This window comes from Apiospora marii, assembly GCF_038362585.1.
Source record: "Apiospora marii strain CBS 49790 chromosome Unknown utg000001l_segment0_segment0, whole genome shotgun sequence".
Taxonomy (NCBI): Eukaryota; Fungi; Ascomycota; class Sordariomycetes; order Amphisphaeriales; family Apiosporaceae; genus Apiospora; species Apiospora marii.
Genome location: NW_027117372.1, coordinates 3,181,593 through 3,200,036, shown reverse-complemented (window position 1 = coordinate 3,200,036; position 18,444 = coordinate 3,181,593). Strand labels below are relative to the sequence as shown.

General features: G+C 53.9%; 5 protein-coding genes across 5 annotated transcripts; 2 read left to right on the top strand and 3 right to left on the bottom strand.

Annotated features, from left to right (window-relative positions):
• Window positions 1–3,153: 3,153 nt before the first annotated feature.
• Window positions 3,154–6,346, top strand: PG985_001030 (C2H2 transcription factor; the record flags this gene model as incomplete). Its single annotated transcript, XM_066820799.1, has 4 exons — window positions 3,154–3,272; window positions 3,726–4,889; window positions 4,960–5,897; window positions 5,946–6,346. The coding sequence occupies 4 exons, from the start codon at window positions 3,154–3,156 to the stop codon at window positions 6,344–6,346; spliced, it is 2,622 nt and encodes an 873-aa protein (XP_066691678.1).
• Window positions 6,347–6,894: 548 nt separating this feature from the next.
• PG985_001029 (uncharacterized protein) lies at window positions 6,895–8,670 on the bottom strand (the record flags this gene model as incomplete). Its single annotated transcript, XM_066820798.1, has 6 exons — window positions 6,895–6,987; window positions 7,061–7,201; window positions 7,289–7,568; window positions 7,634–7,653; window positions 7,705–7,904; window positions 7,986–8,670. 6 exons carry the CDS (start codon window positions 8,668–8,670, stop codon window positions 6,895–6,897), a joined length of 1,419 nt encoding a protein of 472 aa, XP_066691677.1.
• Window positions 8,671–9,101: 431 nt separating this feature from the next.
• PG985_001028 (uncharacterized protein) lies at window positions 9,102–10,265 on the top strand (the record flags this gene model as incomplete). Its single annotated transcript, XM_066820797.1, has 1 exon — window positions 9,102–10,265. The coding sequence occupies one exon, from the start codon at window positions 9,102–9,104 to the stop codon at window positions 10,263–10,265; it is 1,164 nt and encodes a 387-aa protein (XP_066691676.1).
• Window positions 10,266–10,364: 99 nt separating this feature from the next.
• On the bottom strand, window positions 10,365–13,282 carry PG985_001027 (glycosyl hydrolase family 92; the record flags this gene model as incomplete). The annotated part of the gene is made up of 9 exons (XM_066820796.1): window positions 10,365–10,831; window positions 10,907–11,210; window positions 11,267–11,735; window positions 11,822–12,289; window positions 12,345–12,658; window positions 12,723–12,733; window positions 12,802–12,906; window positions 12,969–13,001; window positions 13,051–13,282. The coding sequence occupies 9 exons, from the start codon at window positions 13,280–13,282 to the stop codon at window positions 10,365–10,367; spliced, it is 2,403 nt and encodes an 800-aa protein (XP_066691675.1).
• Window positions 13,283–14,388: 1,106 nt separating this feature from the next.
• On the bottom strand, window positions 14,389–16,125 carry PG985_001026 (uncharacterized protein; the record flags this gene model as incomplete). Its single annotated transcript, XM_066820795.1, has 4 exons — window positions 14,389–14,663; window positions 14,751–15,574; window positions 15,630–15,748; window positions 15,811–16,125. The coding sequence occupies 4 exons, from the start codon at window positions 16,123–16,125 to the stop codon at window positions 14,389–14,391; spliced, it is 1,533 nt and encodes a 510-aa protein (XP_066691674.1).
• Window positions 16,126–18,444: the final 2,319 nt, after the last annotated feature.

Sequence of the window (18,444 nt, the reverse complement as noted above, 5' to 3'; positions counted from 1 at the left end):
AATGGATATGATATGACTATGTAGATGTGTGCCCAACCTAACAGTCTGATTCGGGGCTTCTGCTTTACAAGTTGCGTTATGTGACGGCCGGAAGCTCTGTGGTGGTAGCGCTACCAGACCCGCCGTAAAAGCTATCCAGCATCTGATATTGTTGTACGTGACTGAGATCACCTCCATTAATGAGACGAACCTCGGAAGCAGTTGGAGTATGACGATCCCAAATTTCGGGTGGGTCAATCCTGCAGCGGTGAAGCTGCTGGCTGCTGCTTGCTTGTTGCAGCAGATGGCGGAGAAGTTTTCTTTTCCTCCAGAGTCAAGATACCACGACCTATAGTAAATTTACCCAAGGAGCACCGCTTCACCGGCTTCGATACACCACGTCAAGAAACGCCAAAGGAAGCACGCACAGGAATTGGACAAACGCCTGTCGTCGAGAGTCTATCACGGCACAACTGGTTGACATCGAGCCCGGGTCCTCCCCGAGTCTGAGTCGTATTGTTACCCCAACTCCCCGCAACTCCCAGGTTCGGGGTATTTCATCTTTCCCGCTTCATAGCGCCCGCCGCACTTGGGCATACAAGCCACTCACTACATCATTAGGTACCTAATTAAGGTACTCTACTCCCTAGGTAGGTACATATGCGCAGAAATCTGCAAGACATTCTGTGTGTCCTTCCAATTGCAACACGTCCGCATTTGCCCTTTTGGGTACGGCCTTGGCACCTGTATTATCCGCCTCCTGTTTGGGTTAAACAGCTGTCAACAATCGCACGGATGCTTTCATCGTGTAGGTCCATCCGCTCTGCTGAGTAGAGCACGGGTTTCGCTGCGCGGGCGATGGGACTCGCAACTTGCAAGCCATGGCCGAGACGACATTAATCTGGGGTGCGGAAGGTAGGAAATGGCCAGATCCATAGGGGTGCTCTAGGCCATCACCCAATCGACACGGGGCCTGCTCGACATCGCTTGGGGAGCCTAGCTAGCCATTTCCCCGCTTCTACTCCAGGTTGACAAGGATTCGCCGGGGGAGAAGATCGGCGTTCGTCTGACCAGAAGGCGGCTGTCCTGCACGAGACGCTGGATGGCGAATTGCCGCGAAGCGTCGTTCGCCCTCTTAAGATGTCGCATGTGGATGGGCTGCAGACCACTTATGTGCCTACTCACCTAACAGATATCAAAAACGTGCAAAAGTGTACAATCAGTAGGTATGTATCTAAGTTACGATGATGGTGGTGGCCCTGTTTTTCTTTCAACCGCTCCTCCTTCGGTTTGAACTACCATCATGTGCGCGCCGGTCCGCCGCCCAGTCTGATAGGTTGGATCCTTTAAGGTTGACTGGGGAGTCTTGGAGCTGTCTGGCCTGCCTATCGGCAATACACCGCGATGGCTGACGTCAACGTATGGCACCGTATCACCGTACAAGCCGAGTTGGTTTACTGCGTATCCACTATAGGAACCAGCAAAGTTGATATGTCGATGTGTTATACCTGTCTGCTGTATACATGCTAACCGAAACTAACATCACTGTGCTATGTGTGTTATTGAATCGACAGGGTCCCATGGGTTTTGCTTTGGTGCGGGATTCCGGATCTCTGCCGATATCGACGTCGAGCCCTATCTGGTGTAAGTTTTCCGTACTGCAAATGCCATCAGATTCGATAGGCAATCGATCAATCAGGCCAGGTCCGCTTGATTTACAATTGCCGATCTGAACCAGGCGGTTCTAAGTATTGATTGATACGATCGTCTTCCCCCGCCCTCCGTTTTGGTCGAAAAAAGGCCAAAACAAAACCCACCACCCCCACATTGCCCCGGACCCCTCAGTGAAAGCAGCTTCTCCAATGCGGAGATGGTGCAGGTGCCAACTATCTGGGGTTTAGCGCACTTTGGCTTCTCAGCCATGCAAGGCTCTGGTTGCCATTTCTTTCCTTTCTGCTCATGTTTGGTGCGGAAATGTAGCAATGTCGGCGGCTTGGTGAATGAGGAAAGAGGAAGGGCGGGCGGGCTCAGTCTTGCTCGCATCAATGCTTTGACGGGGATAGGAGGAACGTGGAGATGGATCGATCTGGTCGTTGTAGGATAGGATAGGATAGGACGATTCCAGCTCATCGAATCAATTCGGGCCAGTTTCTTTTTCACCCCCAATTTTTCGCATACCTACTAATAAGATACAGTACCCTACCTGAGAAATAGGTAACACCTAACGTTAGGTGCCGAGCCCAGAGCTAACCACAACCATACATGTATGTACCTCAAGCTCACTCAAGCGCGTCCGCCAGGCTCTGGCCGACTGTTTGGGTGGCAGTTGTCGGAGTGTGTGGGCGTTCAGACTCAAAAGTGTTCCCCATCTCCGCATTCTCTCCTCACGCACCATCCATGGATTTAGCCAACCCCCGAATTCATTACCACTCCGTGATACATACCCTATCACCACTGCTGCTGCTATCTGCGTCGCGAATCTCCAGCTCGTAATACTCCAGTTCGAAAGCCCATGCCCTTCGCCCACGCAAGCACCATAGAACCACTTCCTGAAGCCCGTTCCCGGGGGGAGACCGCAGCGTCTTCCTCCCTCATCTCAGCCATTGACCACTTGATCCATCCACCCACATGGGCAGCTATCATTTGTTGTGTATAACTGTTGCAGATCGACCAGATATTCGACACCCGCTGCCGCCTCCTCCACAATACCTCCCCGCCTACCCTATATACATACATACTCACTCACCCTCTTCGTTTAGGCGCCAACATCACATCGACCTGCTTCGGTCCTTCCTTTGTTCCACTAGGTGTCGCGTGCTGGCTTCCACTTGTGCCGTGTAGGTAGGCAAGGCAGGCGCATGGTCCTTATCGGGATCTGGGGTCTAGATGCCGAGCTCCAACCTCAGAGCAGCTGAATTGTCTGATTATTCTATCGAATTGCTATCCGTCGATGCATTCATCCAACAGACTGCCACCCCGCCAGCGACCTTCCTTCTTCCGGTGCACCAACGGCACACATTTGTTGACCCAACTGCCAAAGTTCCACCCCCCAACTTCCATCCCCCACTTCCTTGTACTTGGGTGACTGCTACCTACATACTGCATTTCCTCGCTACCCTTTGCCAGTCCAGGCGCAGCCACCCTTATTCACGCGCTTGTTCTACCTCTACCGACATGCAGTCAATTCAGTCGGTAGAGACGGCTACCATTTCTGGTAATGCCGACGATATTGCGGAAGGCAGGCAGCAAAAGCCCAAAACCCTGCCGTGCAAGTATTGCAGCAAGCGATTTAGGTAAGCCCAAGGCAAAGGCAAGGCAAGGAGCGAGCCCAACCCTCGTCTTAGTCCCTCCGCTCATGGTAAAATCCTGGTATACTGGCTGACCATTGGTATCAACCTACCTCAGGCGTGTGGAACATGTACAGAGACATGAGCGTACACACACAAAAGAGAAACCATTTGCCTGTGGTTGGGCCCGTTGTGGGAAGACATTCGGACGCCGGTTGGTCTTTTCCCTTCTTTTCCATGCTCCCCCCACGGCTTCTTGACTTTATAGCCTGCCCATATACTTAGACACACGCCACATCCATGATCCTTCTACGCTGCTGGTCCCATTTAGACATGCGCATACTTGCACTTCCCCTGCCAAGTCCTTACCCTACAACTCTAATACACACAACCTCTTGTCACCACCATATAGAGAAGCCCGTGCATCATTGGCGGGAGACATGCTTACATGGATATCAGAGATCTCCTTGTCCGCCACGAGAAACTCGTTCACCTGAATGAAGGCTCAAATAAAGACGGCGTCCGGCCGCGGAAGCCCTCTGTTGTCGGCGCTGTGGACCAACAGCAAATGCCAACCGAGAACCACGTTGGCAATGGCATGATGAGCATGCCTCGCGCTCATACTCAACAGTACAACTCGGAGTCTCTCGCTTCCGTATCTGTGCCTACACTTGCTCCAGACCCAAGACAACCGGGTAGAGCTGCAGCTTGCAATCTTGATCTCTTATCTGACGCCGCGACCCAGATCGCTTCAGCAAATGAAGTCAGTTCCATGCCACCGATGATGAGTGACATGGGGCAGGCATCCAGTAGTATCTCACGGATAAAGCCGTATGAGGATAGCCTGGCTTATGGGGACCGGGGTAGGGAGCAGCAGGAAACTGCTGCTGCTATCACTGTCGGTTTTCCTAGCCAAGGGACTTCTTCGGCCTACGAGGACTACAACCTGTTTTTGGATGACTTTTCATCCTCTTCCCATTTCTTACCCCAGGCCTTCGAAACAGACCAGAGCCCCAGTATGTGGCCTCGGAATCCTACGGACTTGCAACGAGGAGCCTCCAAACCGGCGTCGCAATTCCCATCGCGATTCCCGTCCTTGCAACCCGACCTTCGAGACGCATCGGATGCAGGTGGCAGAGGCCACGAGGACTCTATGAGGGCGCCTCCATTGAGAGTGTCAGCCATGGATCACACGGTGTTGAAGAGCCGCTTGGAGGAGTTCTCTTCGATACTCCCGAACGACTTCATCTTCCCTTCTCGCCATACCCTTACACGATTTCTTGAGGGGTATGTCAGTGGATTCCATGATCATCTCCCCATTCTTCATCTGCCAACCATCAGTGTGGTTGACCTATCGCCGGAATTACTGCTGGCAATACTGGCAGTTGGTGCGCAGTACAGATTCGAAAATCACCGAGGCAACGCCCTGTGGTATGCCGCGAAAGCTGTAGCCACGGAACAGATTCGGCGGAGGCATAGCCATGAGGTTCATGGTTTGCTTCCAACGCCTGCCGCCTATAGCCCGCATTCTACTCGACCATCGCCGAGTCATGGTTTCCGGCATTCGTTCAGCTCAGTTCAACAGGAGAGGCCCATGACGCAGGAAACCCACAGGGAACCATAGTAAGACATTCATCGCCGCTCTCTTAATTCTCAATACTTGTTTCGCTGAACTGACTAGAGCCCAACATAGTTCCCCAAACACCCCACAATCACGCATGGAGACCATACAGGCCCTCCTCTTGCTCTTTGCCGTCGGGCTCTGGGGAGCAAAAGCCATCCTGCATGAGGCACTGTCACTGCAGAGCCTGCTGGCCTTGCTTGTTCGCGAGGAAGGGTTCATGGCGGATCCAACTCAGACCGCTGACTGGGAAGCATGGATCCGAATCGAAGGGGCCAATCGAACAAAGCTCATCGTCTACTGCTTCTTCAACCTGTGCAGTATTGCATACAACATGCCACCTTTGCTGCTCACGTCCGAGTTGAACATCTTCCTTCCGCATTCGTCAAAGCTGTGGCGAGCCGAGTCGGCTTGGCAGTGGCAGGAAGCGCGGCATGCTTTCTCCAGTATGGATATCTCTCTCCAAGACGCATTTTCTCGCCTTTTTAGCCGTCCTCCACAAGGTCCTGCGCTGTACATGTCGGCCCTCGGGAACTACGGGTTGATCCATGCTGTACTGCAACACGTGTTCCTCCTAAAGCAGACATGCTTCTCGTCTGTGCCGTCCTTCGAGGCGCCTCGCGGGCTGCGGCCAGATGATGTTGAAGAGGTTGCACAAGCGTTGCGGATGTGGCAGATGAGCTTTGAGCAGCACCAATCGCGCGCGGCAGAAATGAACCCACAGAATGGCGGCGATTCGTTCGCAGGAGGCCCCGTCGCATACAATTCAACCGCTCTCTGGCGTTTGGCTTCGATACGGTTGTATACGGACTTGAGTCCTAGCAGGACTTTGGAGACACGGGAGGCAGGTCAAATTGCCGCTGCATTTCATGATGCACCTTATCTCAACCGGAGTGTGCGGCTCAATAGAGCAGTTGTCCAGGCGATTCACGCTTTGTCCATGCTGGTCAAGCTTGGAGTCAACTATGTAGCAAGGAGGAAGTCCACTGAATGGAGCATACAGCACTCTTGTGAGTACTATGAGGCCTTGGTTGACTACCCATACTGACAGGTCATAGTCTGTAACCTTGAATGTGCTATACTGTTGTCGAAATGGCTGATGACGCTGGCCTCGATTGGACCAGGCGACCCGCCTGCTTCGCCAGATGAACGAAATCTCTTGGAGATGCTACGACGGATGTTGGACGAGACCGAGTTCGCCGTACCTATCGACCCTTCCCTATCAGGAAGTGCTTCTGGCCACCCGTCGGAAGTTGATTATACGGCGAATGATAATACGAAGCTGAGGCAACTCGCCGCAGCTGTCACCAGGCTCTGGGCGGAGACGTTCAAAGGGAACCACATGTTTGATATAGTCAAGGTCATTGGCAACGGATTGGAAGGCTACGCGGATCTTCTAGAGAAGCCTCGAGATAGAACACCACTAGCAAGATTGCCCCCTAATGGCGGTCTGGGATGAGCATGATCGCATCATTGCTCACTGAGCAATGTCGCATTGCCTTGTCTTCGCATGCTCATCAACACAAGATGGAAAGGGATGGACCCGGGCCAGGCCTGACGGTGTGATTCCAAAGTCAATGTAACGCGGCCTATCGCTTTCACGTCGTCTTTTCAGCGCTGCAATCTTGGGACCATGGTGTAGTAGACGGAGATGGGACAATCAATGTCTTCGCATCCGCCTTCTGTCTGGTGTTGGAGCTACAGTGGATGCTACCAATTGTGCCGACAAACAGCATGATCACAATGCTATCTCAAAGGAACACGCGGAAGATGTTATGACTGTACGGAACGTGACCATCTCGCTGTCGGTTTCGACCAGGGGGCTGGCTTATCAACAGCATCTATACATATTATAACATTTCTACCTACACACCCGAGTCCCGAGGTGTTCACTATTTGGAATCGTACAAAATCTCTTGCTCGCGGCTCGTCCCACACAATGACTCATGGCCGAGTAAGCGCCGTAAGGAAACAGACTGCAACTGTCTGCCATGCAAAGCCCACATCTCATTCATGCTCCACTTCTGCATTATAATCATCCGAGTCGGAATCCGAGTCATCGCCAGGATCTGGCATGACGACTCGATTCAGGAAAGTGACCTATGCAACACTCAGATTAGCTGCTACGCGTTGCCGGACACACTGGTTCTTTCTCATCGCGGATGCTACATACATATTCCACCATGGGCTCAACGATGGCCATGATCTTATCTTGCGCATCCGACGAGGTGAAATCCGAGTCTTTGATCTTGGTCCCGATGGTGAAGTTGCGCAACTTCAGAAGTTCGATGTCTCGGTGGTCGGGATGGAAACCCTATTCGTTTCGGGTCAGCAGAATTCACAGGGCCGGGCGCTAGCCAATCGGGGGATGACTGTTGGTTCGTCCCACAGAGCAACGTACCTGGGGCCTCGTCTTGAGGGCGTTTTCTTTGTTTGCAGCCGTGAACGCGGCGATAATGGACTTGTCGTCGTCGTCTTTGGCCTTGGGCAAAAAGGTGCGGCGGAATTGCGGGCTGGAGAGAACGCGTCGGATCCGGTGCGGCCGCTCATCGATGCTGGCGCGTAGCTTGGCAATGGCGTCCTTATCGGGATGCCACAGCCCGCCGCCTACGAAGCAATGGCCTCCGGGCTCGCAGTGGACGTAGTAGCAGGCATAGGGGCCTTTGCGGCCGGTTCGTGACCTGTTGTGGTATCTCTGGATGAGCTTGGGTCGATCAAGGATACACGGTCATAATAAGGTACTTACCATGCGGCAGAGTAATGAGGCTGCAATTTAGAAAAAGCGGGATTGTTTGTTCAGTGCACAGTCCCACACACGCTACGGATCAAGGGGGAGGAGTGAGCTACCTTGTAAGGCGTCGGGTCCTTAGAGAAACGGATATCTCGGTATATCCTGAAGACGACATCCTTGAGAGGAAGCTCCGGGATCGTCTCATCGACCTCGGTGATTTTCTCGGTAAGCGTCTCGACGAAAGAGTCCCAGTCCTTCAACGATCTGCGGAATTCAGGGTCTCGGGCTGCCAGGAGCACGCGCGCAAGCAAGTCGTTAGTCACAAAGATGATCGGCCATCAGTACAGTCTGGGAATATCACACATACCCTTCAGCCATGATCTCTTGTTGTTGGCCTTGAGATCCTTGAGAAAGGCCAAGGTGTTTGGGTGGATCCGGGTGTCTTCGTACTCGATGCCGCCCATATCCCGTAATTGTGGCAGTGGCTCAAAGGTGACCCTGTTTTCCTCATCGAACTCCTCATCGTCGGACTCGTCGCCATCTCGAGCAGTAGCAACCGCGCTGGGCCGGCCCTTGGGAGTTGCGGCTTTAGAAGTTGCGGCTTTGGAAGGCCGGCCCCTTTTCCTGGGCGGGGCCGCATCCGAATCGTCTTCCAATTTTGTCTTCTTGGAAGTCTTGGGGCTTTTGCCCGGTGGGCGCCCTCGGCCCCGTTTGGTCGGCAGGTCGGGCTTAGCTTCGTCAGGCTCATCATCCTCTTCTTCTTCCTCCTCCTCCTCCTCCTCCTCCTCCTCCTCATTGTCCCTGGAAGAAGAATCGCCTTCCTCTGCATATAGCGCTTCATCAGAATCATCGCCGGCAGGTTCCAATTCTGACCGGGCACGTTTCTTGGTTATTTTGGCCGGTTTGCGCACCGCACCGATGCCGTCCGAATCATCTGCGTCATCCTCAAAGTAGTTGCTCTTCTTGCCGGTTGAGCTTACCCGGGCCGAGCGTCGGCGGCTTGTAGCAGCCTGGGGTGTGGAATGGCCATTTTCTCGCTTCTTGGGCGGCATTTTTTCTAAGTAGAGACAGGACGGGGGAGGGGGAACCGTCTACGAGTGTGAACCAAATGCAGATGTGTGTGTCTGCGCTTTTGAATGTGTCCTATACAGACTACCTGGCTAGCTGACGTCAATGCATAAAGCAATAGTCTAGGCAACGCGGCACCCGATCGCGACAGGCGTGGGCAGGTGGCGCCAAGTCACGTGACTCGATGATGCCTCCCGATCTGAGCTCAGATGAGATGAGATGAGCGGTACCTAGAATACTGGGCCCGGCTTGCAGGGTTGCTAACTTAGGCAGTCACCCTTTCGGTGGAGAACCCGGTGTTGTTAGTTGCGAATATATATACAGCAGCATGTCGTCGAACAACAATGTCAGGCATCGGAACTCACCATGTATGTTTTAGTCCATTGGCTCGTCTGTTGTCAGAGCCGTCATCACCATGTCTGTCAATGGCCCCTGGAGTCGCCAATGTGTCTGTACCAACGGTGGTTGGAGCTACCCCGAGATCGTTTTAGATACGCATGGCCTGCTGGAGCCGCCGGATCTGCCAGCCCGTCAGAACGAGTCGAGGACAGGGAAGACAAGGAAACGGAAGCAGCCGGACAGACCGAAACCAGACACCTCCTCAGCAACTGGAAAACACGCCAATCCCCAGGGCCTGCTTGGTAGCCTGCCCCCTGAGCTCCTCCAGCAAGTCCTCCGAGAGCTTTTCCCCGATGGGCTCTCCACATCCACGGGTTGCGCCACCCAATTCTTCTCCGCCCGGCAAGCCAACAAGCCCATCCAGATTGTGCATCAGATGATGCCTTTTCCTAAGGGCTACCATAAAGACATGATGGTCCCGATCCCCAACAAGCCCGGTGCCGGGGGCTTGGGCCTCGCTCAAACAAGCCGCTACTGGCACAATTTCATCTACAGCAGCTTGTACGGACAAAATGCCTTTGTCTTCAACGTGGGAATTACCACACACGAGGTGCGCATCGAATCTCGTGACTTTGGGTCGTGGCATTCGTGGATGCGGGCGCTGACGCCCCCGCCGAACGGCGAAATGCCGGGCCCCCTGGGCCCGGTGACGGGCCGCGCCGCCAAGTGGCTGCGCAACGTGACGCTCGTCATCGCGTGCCCCACGTCGCACGGCGCGCGCGAGATCTCGCAGCTCGAGGCCGAGGTGCGCCGCGCCGTCGAGGTGCTGCGCGAGTGCGAGCGGCTCGAGACGCTGCAGCTGTGCCTGCAGGTCTGCGAACGCGCCGACAAGCGCTTCGATACCCTCCGGATCGACCTACTGGATGCCAGTCTGGCGGTGGAAGAAGACAGCAGCCGGCGGTACATGAAGGTCGAGATCCGGGACCCTGTCGTGCAGGAACCGACCCGCATGAACAAAGTGCAGAGAGCCTTCGAGCCGTTACTCGAGCTCGAAAACGTGGCCCAGAAGGTCGTCATCAACGGTCTGATGCTGAGGGAGTTCTACGACGAGCTTTCTCGGACTCTCTCTGCTGACGGTGGCGACGGACTTGGCCCCGAGAAATTGTTCTCGGCCCAGGGCGAGAGGATCGCAACTGGGAGAAACGCTGTGCTGCATGGCCACATCCCTCGCCCACAGTAACGCGGCTTCTATAGCAATTACTAGAATTAGTCATTCAATTGTATATATACGGCTATTACTGTTTTATTTGTAGGAATAAGTCATAACCACACCCTCTGTTTATGGTGCCCTGGCCTGCGTCGACAAGCTAGGTGGCAAGTCCGCCTCCCTGGTCCCCCACTCGCTCTCCTTGGGGCCCAGCGTTAGTTCTAGCAGGCCGCCGCGATAGAAGAAATCATGCGTGATCCAGTTCTTCGTGTACGGCTTCCCGTTGAGCCTAGCTTTCTGGATATAGATGGCCTTGTACGACGGATCGAACCCGACGTTCCGAATGGTAGCCCTCTTCCCCGTGGGCGTTTGTAGATGGACTTCACGGAAGAGCGGTGGCGTGAGCAGGTAGACGTCTTGTCCTGCGACCGGGAAGAATCCCATGAAGGCGAAAGTGGTAAAGGCCCCCATGGCGCAGTCATCGTTGCCAGGGATGCCATTGATGCTGCTGTTGAACTGCCCTGGGATATACTGGTGCAGCCAATACGAGCTGAGGCCGGGCCTACCGCCGTAGTGGAACTGATACGTTGGGAGAAAAGCTGATAAGCACATGGTATGTCAGTAGGATGCCAAGCACACGCGAAATCGCCCCTTGAGCGGGAGTGGAAACCTACACTGCTCATTGCCCATGTATATAATACCAGACGAGTGGAAATAGCTGAGCCTGTCGATGAAGGCCTCTTTCCCACCAAGCCTGAGGATGAGCGACGCCATATCCTGCGGCACATAGAAGGTATACAGCCACGGGCTACCCTCGTACGTGTCGTAGACGGTATCGAAATAGCACTTGTGCATCTCGTACACGGGACTGCACAGGCGCATGTTCTGGTACGTAAAGGCCCCGTTCCGCGACCTCGGCTGCATGAACCCCTTGAAGTCGCTACCGACGACGCCCAACCCCCCGTCCGTGTACTGGTCCTTGGCGTCTGGGTCGAACACGTTTTCCCAGTTCTTGCTCCGCTCCAGGTACTTACGCTCGTCGTCTTTTCGGCCAGTCCCCGCGCCATCAGCGCGATCGTGAAGTCCTCGTAGGCGTACTCGACAGTCCTCGACACCGTCCGGGTCTGCGGGCCCGTGTGGTTCTTGTCGTCGTCGTCGTTGGGAATGAAGCCGTACGTCTTCCAGGCCTCGAGGTTTCCCCTCCCGATGCTCGTCCAGTCTTCCGGTTCGACCTCGGCGTCTGAGACAACCGCCTCGTATCCCAGGTTCCAGTCGACGCCCTCATGCAGGTTCTTCAAGAAGGCGTCGGCCAGGACCACGTCGCCGTTGGAACCGCCCTGAGTATATCCCTTGGCAAAGCTCATTCTGCAATCTGGCAGTTTTCCCTCATGTTTATAGATATCGATTAGAGCTCGCACCATCCGTGTTTGTTCCTTGGGGTCTACAAGGGTGAGCAGAGGATGCTGAGCTCTGAACGAGTCCCAAATACAGTAGAAGGAGTCACTAATAGGGAGTTAGCCATGTGGATGAGACAGGCATGAACATGAAACGGGGTAGAAGACGTCAAGAGTTGGACCATCATAACTTACAAGTACGGCTCGCTTGAATTCCACAACGGATTCTCGCCTGTGTAGTCTTGGGGCGATAGCAGGGCTCGGTAGAAGCCTGACCAGAAGGTCGTCAAAAGATCCTCGCTCACCCCGACCTGGTCGACCTGGATTACCGACAGTTTCTCGCTCCAGGCCCTCTTACCCGCCTCGACGACTGAGTCGAAATTGAAATCCGGTATCTCTCTCTCGGCGTTCTGGCAAGCCTGTGCCACCGACATGAAAGACAGCCCAACTCTGGCCAAGAATTGGCTTTCCAAGGGGCGATCAAACTGTACAAAGCCACCTGCAGAGCCCGCGGGCATTGTAGATCCACCACTACTTCCTCTGCCCATTCCCTTGGCTGTTTCGTTTGCTTTGGTATTGACAAAGGTGCCGGTCTTGCGAATTTCCGCTCCTTTGAAGTCGGCGCAGAAGTAGGCGGAATATTGCCCGTGCCCAAACGAGGGACTAAACTTGCCGTTGCCGGTCATGCGCCCGCTCCCGGGATCTACTTGGATCTCACCGCCGCGGCGTGTCCGTCCTGAGATCAGTCAAGTCTAGCAGTAGCACTGGGCTATTGGGCACCACAATGCCGTTCGAGGACAGTATTTCCCCTTCGTCGGGGACGCTGAATCGGAACAAGGTGGTATGCATAGCGGCGGTCATTTCGTACCCGACCGAGTTGTTCAGCGCTATGGAGAAGTATCCCGGGCGGGCCACGGTTGAGTTCTCGACTCTCTCCGTAGCTCTAGTCGCCCCTGAGTAACTGCACTCCAGGTAGTTGTCACCAGGGCAGCCTGGATGGACGAATAGCGGGAAATTGCCCAACGAAGGTGACTATGGCGATGTTAGTATACAGGTATCAATATAGGCCACCCTGGAAGGCTCATAGAGTACTTACACCGCCGGTTCCTGGGAAGCAAATTAGTACCAGGGACAGGATGGTATACTCGGTATACCCAGTTGCATGGTTCGCTTACCTGAATCGTGTAAATGAGAGAAGCCCGTGACTTTGGAAGAATCCGACACGAATCCCGCCGCGATCTCGCCCCAATTATCTACGTCGGCAACAGCCTTTGCCATACCTGGAAAATCCGTCAATACGTTTGCTGCTTGTTTGAATATCTGTCAGACTTTAGGTTCTTACCGTACGGCAGGGTTGCCCCCGGGAAGACATGGCCTGCTCAGAGGTTAGTATACAGAAACGCAATCCGGCTTGTTTGACTGACCTCCGTTGACGGTTCCAATAAGCGGATCGACATATCTCAGCATAGCGCCGACGCCGCCGGGCAGAGTAGAAGAGGCTAGTTCAATGCCTCCGGCCGTCATGACAGAATTGAGCAAGCGTCGCGGCGGGTTGAAGCCGTCGATGGGGAGAAGTGCCCATATGAGGAAGGCGAATATGGCAATGACGACGACGCGCTTCCTTCGAGGGAGGCCGCTCGTTAAAAGGGGAGCCATGGTGGCCGTTAGTGCAACAGAAAGTGCAACCGTCCAAAATGATTGCAGCTAGCCAGAATTGCGCTGTTGGTGCTACTGCAGATGAAGCCTTTACGGGTTGTAAAAGTGCCACATTGCCCGGCACAGGGGTCCCAGCTATCTATAAGTATATCTCGCGATGGACCACCAGGGGCAGCAAACGAGCAAGCAAGCAAGCAAGCAAGGGACGCACCAGGGAGGTTAACAGTTGCACAAGCAGCTACCAGGTCCGTCGGTCAAAAGTACCCGGAAAATGCCATTTCCATGCGAAGAGAGTATATTGGAAAATATGCAAAAAGGGCAGCGCGTAAGCTACCTTAAAAAATGTAAGTAGGGATCACAAGGTACACACCTACCTATCTGGACATCATCTCAGCCTTTCCATGGGACACCCACTCACGGAAGGATTGTAAAGGCGCCCAAGTGGCATGGACAAACACCTTTTCTCCTTTGCCCAGGGTCCCGGGTGTCCTGCCGGGAGTGGATGGTAGCATTGCATTTTCAAAGGGGGCCGATTGGGGAGTGAGACTTGCGATCCACCTAAACACCCAGCTTGCGACAGGTAATCTGGGGCCATTGAAACGCTGATACGAAACACGGTAGCGCGCGAAACACCTCTCACCTCAATCAGCCGCGAGTGGGTTTTGCTAGGACTTGCTCCGTAGAACACAACTAATTATTCCATTGGTGACAAATGGCCGAGCAAGTAAATGAGCAAATGACCTCTGTATTGGATCATGCTGGACGGGTATTTGACAGAAGTGTGGAGGGTAAAGGATTGTGGCCTACGAATAGAGAGAGCTGAAAGGAGCGTGATCTTCCGTCTGGGTCCAACCAAGGGAAGAGTGGCCGGGAATGGGATTAAAAAAAAAAAAAAAAAAAAAAAAAAAGCAACGGTGCATGCCAGTTGGCATCCGTCAGTCCCGCTCACCTGGGAACTACTAAATGCCACCTGGGAATGTTTGTCGCTACTATTAATAATCATATGTCGACATTACTATAGTACTTCAAAGATTGTCAAAATTGATGGTCGTACTGCTCGAGGTGAATTGTATCGACACAGAGCCGGCCAGCAGCCGCCGCCTCTTTTACTGAAAGCTCTTCTTAAGCAGCTCTGGCTTCCTATCCTTCAGTCCCAACAGCAACTCTCCAAATAAACCGTTGGCCCACGAGAACCATTGCCGGGTATAATCGTGTGCATCGAACGTGTTGATTGATTCGTGGATCAGCCCCAGGCCGTCGGTAGACGACACCAGCGTGCGCAGGCCCTGCACAATCTCGTCGTCGTCGTCCGAGCTGAGTAGCGTCACGATGACCGACATTGGCCACGCCTTCCCAGGTCCCTGGTGCGGTCCCCCCAACACTGTCGGATGGTTAAAACGAGACACGCGAGACTTCTTTCTTGTCTTCAGGAGGTTACATATGAAAAGGGAGAGTGAAACTTACCCACTGATGACTGGCCCGTGCATGAAGTAAGGGTCCGACTTGCTCAGGGCAAACCGCCGGGTGTTTTGGTAGGTGGTGTCGCTTGAGTTGATATAATCGATGATGGGTGCGCTCAACAGGCTCGGCACGTTGGCGTCGTCCATCATGTTGACCGAGCCAAAGCCGTCTACCTCGAACGCATAGACGTCCCCAAAGTCATCGAGGCTGGTCTTGCCGTGCTTCTCGATCCCGGCACGCACACTGGCCGCCATGTCGCTCATCTGGCTTGCGAGGGTGCCGTCCAGCTTGGCCATTATGTCCGCGCAGCGTGCGAGGTAGCTCGAAAACATCATGTTCGCCGGGATGAACAGTTGGTAGATGGTCGAATCGTCCGAGGGCCGGAACGCGCTGCGCACCAGGCCGGTGCCACCCTGGACGGGTGACCCGGCCCCGTCGTTCATCAACGTTTCGGAAGCCCGCGTCGTGGTACGCTGGAACTTGTATGGTGAAGCGTTGACGCGCCCGTCGTCGGCATACGTCCCTACGCGAAGGCTCTCGGTAACGTTGACAAGGGTCCGTATGGCCTGCACCCATTGATACTTCCCGAAGAATGCCAGGTCCTGCGTCTTCTCAAAGTAGTCGCTCGACAGCTGGAGGAACGCCGACAGGCTGTCTAGCTCATACTTGCATTCGAAGACGGAGGCGGCATCATACGGCGGCACCACCTGGTCCGTCTTTGCCGCGCCGTTGTCCTCGGGAGCCAGTCCAGATTCCACCGGGGCTTGGAAAGCATTGCAGTACGGGCTGGTGAGAATGTATCGCGACTGCAAGTTGATGGCTCCCCGGTACCTTCCGACTCATGAGACACTGGGAAAATGGGGAAGAAACACCGGAAGTCACTTACAAAGAAGCTAGGGAATCCGTGGAGCTGTTGGCGTTCAGCAGGGACTTGTAACTACGCAATTGATTGGCGCTGTCACGCAACCACATGGCCGTGATATCACCCGTCACGATGAACGTAAGCTACTGAGCTGTCAGTTTGGGGCATTGCAAGCGTCTGCCGCCAGTGCTATACTTCCTCGTACCTCTTCATCTGAGTCATCGCGTGCAAATCCCTTCCAAGAAATGGTCGTATCAAGCGTGTTGGGGAATGTATTCTCGAAGAGCCGAAAGAGGTCCGGATCCGTGACTGCTGACTTCATATCTTGGATGGTCTGGTCAACCTCGGAGAGGGCATATGTCCTGCATGCTGGTGTCGGCCTCATGTATGACAGTGCATGCTTGCCGGACGATGCGGGAGCATGCTTCTGAGTAGAGTAGCTGACATACTCCGGACATTGCGCCAGAGCTCCGCGTAGTGCCCCGACAACGAGAGCGAGCGACAGCGAATATCGAAACATTGCAGGCGGCAATGGAGGCGCCTATGCAGACTGATTTGGCTCGGAATGTGGACAGAGCCGTGATCCTTCGGTCTACGTCGTCCTTGCGGCAGAATATATCAATGGCAGCAGGTGGAGCGGGAAATCGCACGACGGCACGATGGGTTATCTATCACACGAGGTCCGTTCGCGCCAAGGTGCTTAAGCTGCAGATGGGATACTGCAGGCACATGCTGTATCACGCATCTCCTCCCGGCCACATGGGCGGAGCTTACTGCGAATGAGGTCCGATCAAGGCAGGTAAGGGTGGTTGGTCTCTGAGACATTTCGGGCCCTCGTTTGTATACTAGTCAGGTACTGCATATAATCTGGCGGGAAAGAAGGGGGGGCAGGTTTTGCGGGGGAGCTCCGAATGCAGAAGCTCGATCATGTCTCCGGGTCACATTCCCATCCCTCGTGGCCACACCGGCCTGGGCGGCATCAAGACGGGGGAAAACTAGTTCGTATACATGCCCAGCCATCCGCAAGCAAATCCGGCAAAAGTTCGCCGGCTCAGGTAGGCAGGTTTTCCGCCAACGCTGGTGCCGCTGCTTGTGCCGTTGAACCTTCTGCAATCGTCCCGTTTCCCTCAAGGCTAACCTTACATGATGCATCAAGTTCCAATCGTTCTTAAGCTCTATTGGAACTATCTATACTCAATCGTCATGCGGCAATCGCTGCCAGGTTTCCACGAGTCCCATCTCTTCGACAGGAACCATACGGTGGAAACTTATTCTGCTTTAGGTATATTCTGGAATGACCTTCGTATATAGAATAATTACATATAAGTAATAAAAGAAAAGGTTAAATAATATAAGATCAGTTGTTCCGCAAATAAACTTAGCTATATTGTAAGTTTATATGCTAGGTATTAGGTATATATACGATATACGTCCTCGTACAAGGCAGCTCCGGGAATACCTTTTAGCATCGTCTATTGCTAGCTATGTGTAGGTGTCAGACATATGCTTGATCTGCCCGGCCCGTCAATTATTTGTACGTTCATCTTAAATTGTACAGTAACTATACTATACCCTATAGCATAAGCATTATTTTTGTTCCTCGCCTGGGTTATAAACACACGTTGAGAGCGATCTGCTTTAGGCAGCCTTGAATACAACATTGAGATTCGGCCGGCGTGCTGGGCCAATGAGGGGTGCCGAAGCTGGGCACTGAACTGGGGGGAGTGAAGCAAACAAAGGGATGGTCGTGCCGTTCCACTGAAGGTCCCACGAATCGATGCGGGGTTCTGGTCGGGTTCAGCAAAGAGAACAATCGAATGCAACGCAGAACAAAAAGGAACAATTACGGGAGGACTCAACTGACTCAGATTTATGTTAGTTTCTTCCGGCCACCAGTTTCTACGTTGCTATGCATATGTGATAGATAGGAATACGAGCATGGTACATAGGCATGGTACTTGCCTCACCATTCATCGATTGACTGACTGACTGACTGTCCCAGTAGAGGGGTTGTTGCACCTGTAGGGAGAGGCCGTCCAGCAGTTGTAGACTGGAGGTTATCGTACCTACCCAACAACCTACCTATGTTTAATCCGATCTTACGATGTACACATCTCATACTCCGTGGCAGGAAAACCCTCGGGTGTCATCATCCTCTCACGCAATACCGATAGTCATCCCTTGTCCAAGTGATGTGCCAGCCCAGATACCGTGCACTAATCGGTTATCTCTTATCGCTCCAATGCCTGGCCTAGCTTCGCTGGGTTGAGTTTAGTGCCGGCGGGAAAGGCAGGTTACGGTCCACTACCGCCTCTGCGATGACGGAGTACCTGGTCGGGTATCACGAGACGACACACTGTGACTTGACGAGCTGGGAAGACATTCTTCATGCGCCCATCGCTCATCCATCTGCCACCCAGCAATCCGTCGCCTATCTGCATCGCTATCTGGCGTCCCCGGTGGCTTCCATCTCCCCAGCACACGAGCCGTCTTACTTGTCTTCCACGACCCGTCGCAATCTTTCGATTTCTTTAACCTTAGGCACGCCTGCTCCCACCATGACCCCGTCTGCCTAGTTCCAGGTCCCTCGCCTGCACCCTCCAGTAGCTCCCAGCAGAGCCGCCTCCTTGGTGACCACCACCACCGTCCCCAGCGAGTCTGCCTACCGTCTACCGTCTACCGTCTACTGCCTGCCGCCTGCTGCCTGCCTCCCTTTTTGGATGCCATCCCCCGCAACATGCATGGCTGCTGATTCGTCTTGCGAAATCCTTCCATCCGCCCGCATTCTTCTACCTTAGTCTCGCGGTTCCCACGAACAATGGATGCTAAAGTCGCCGGG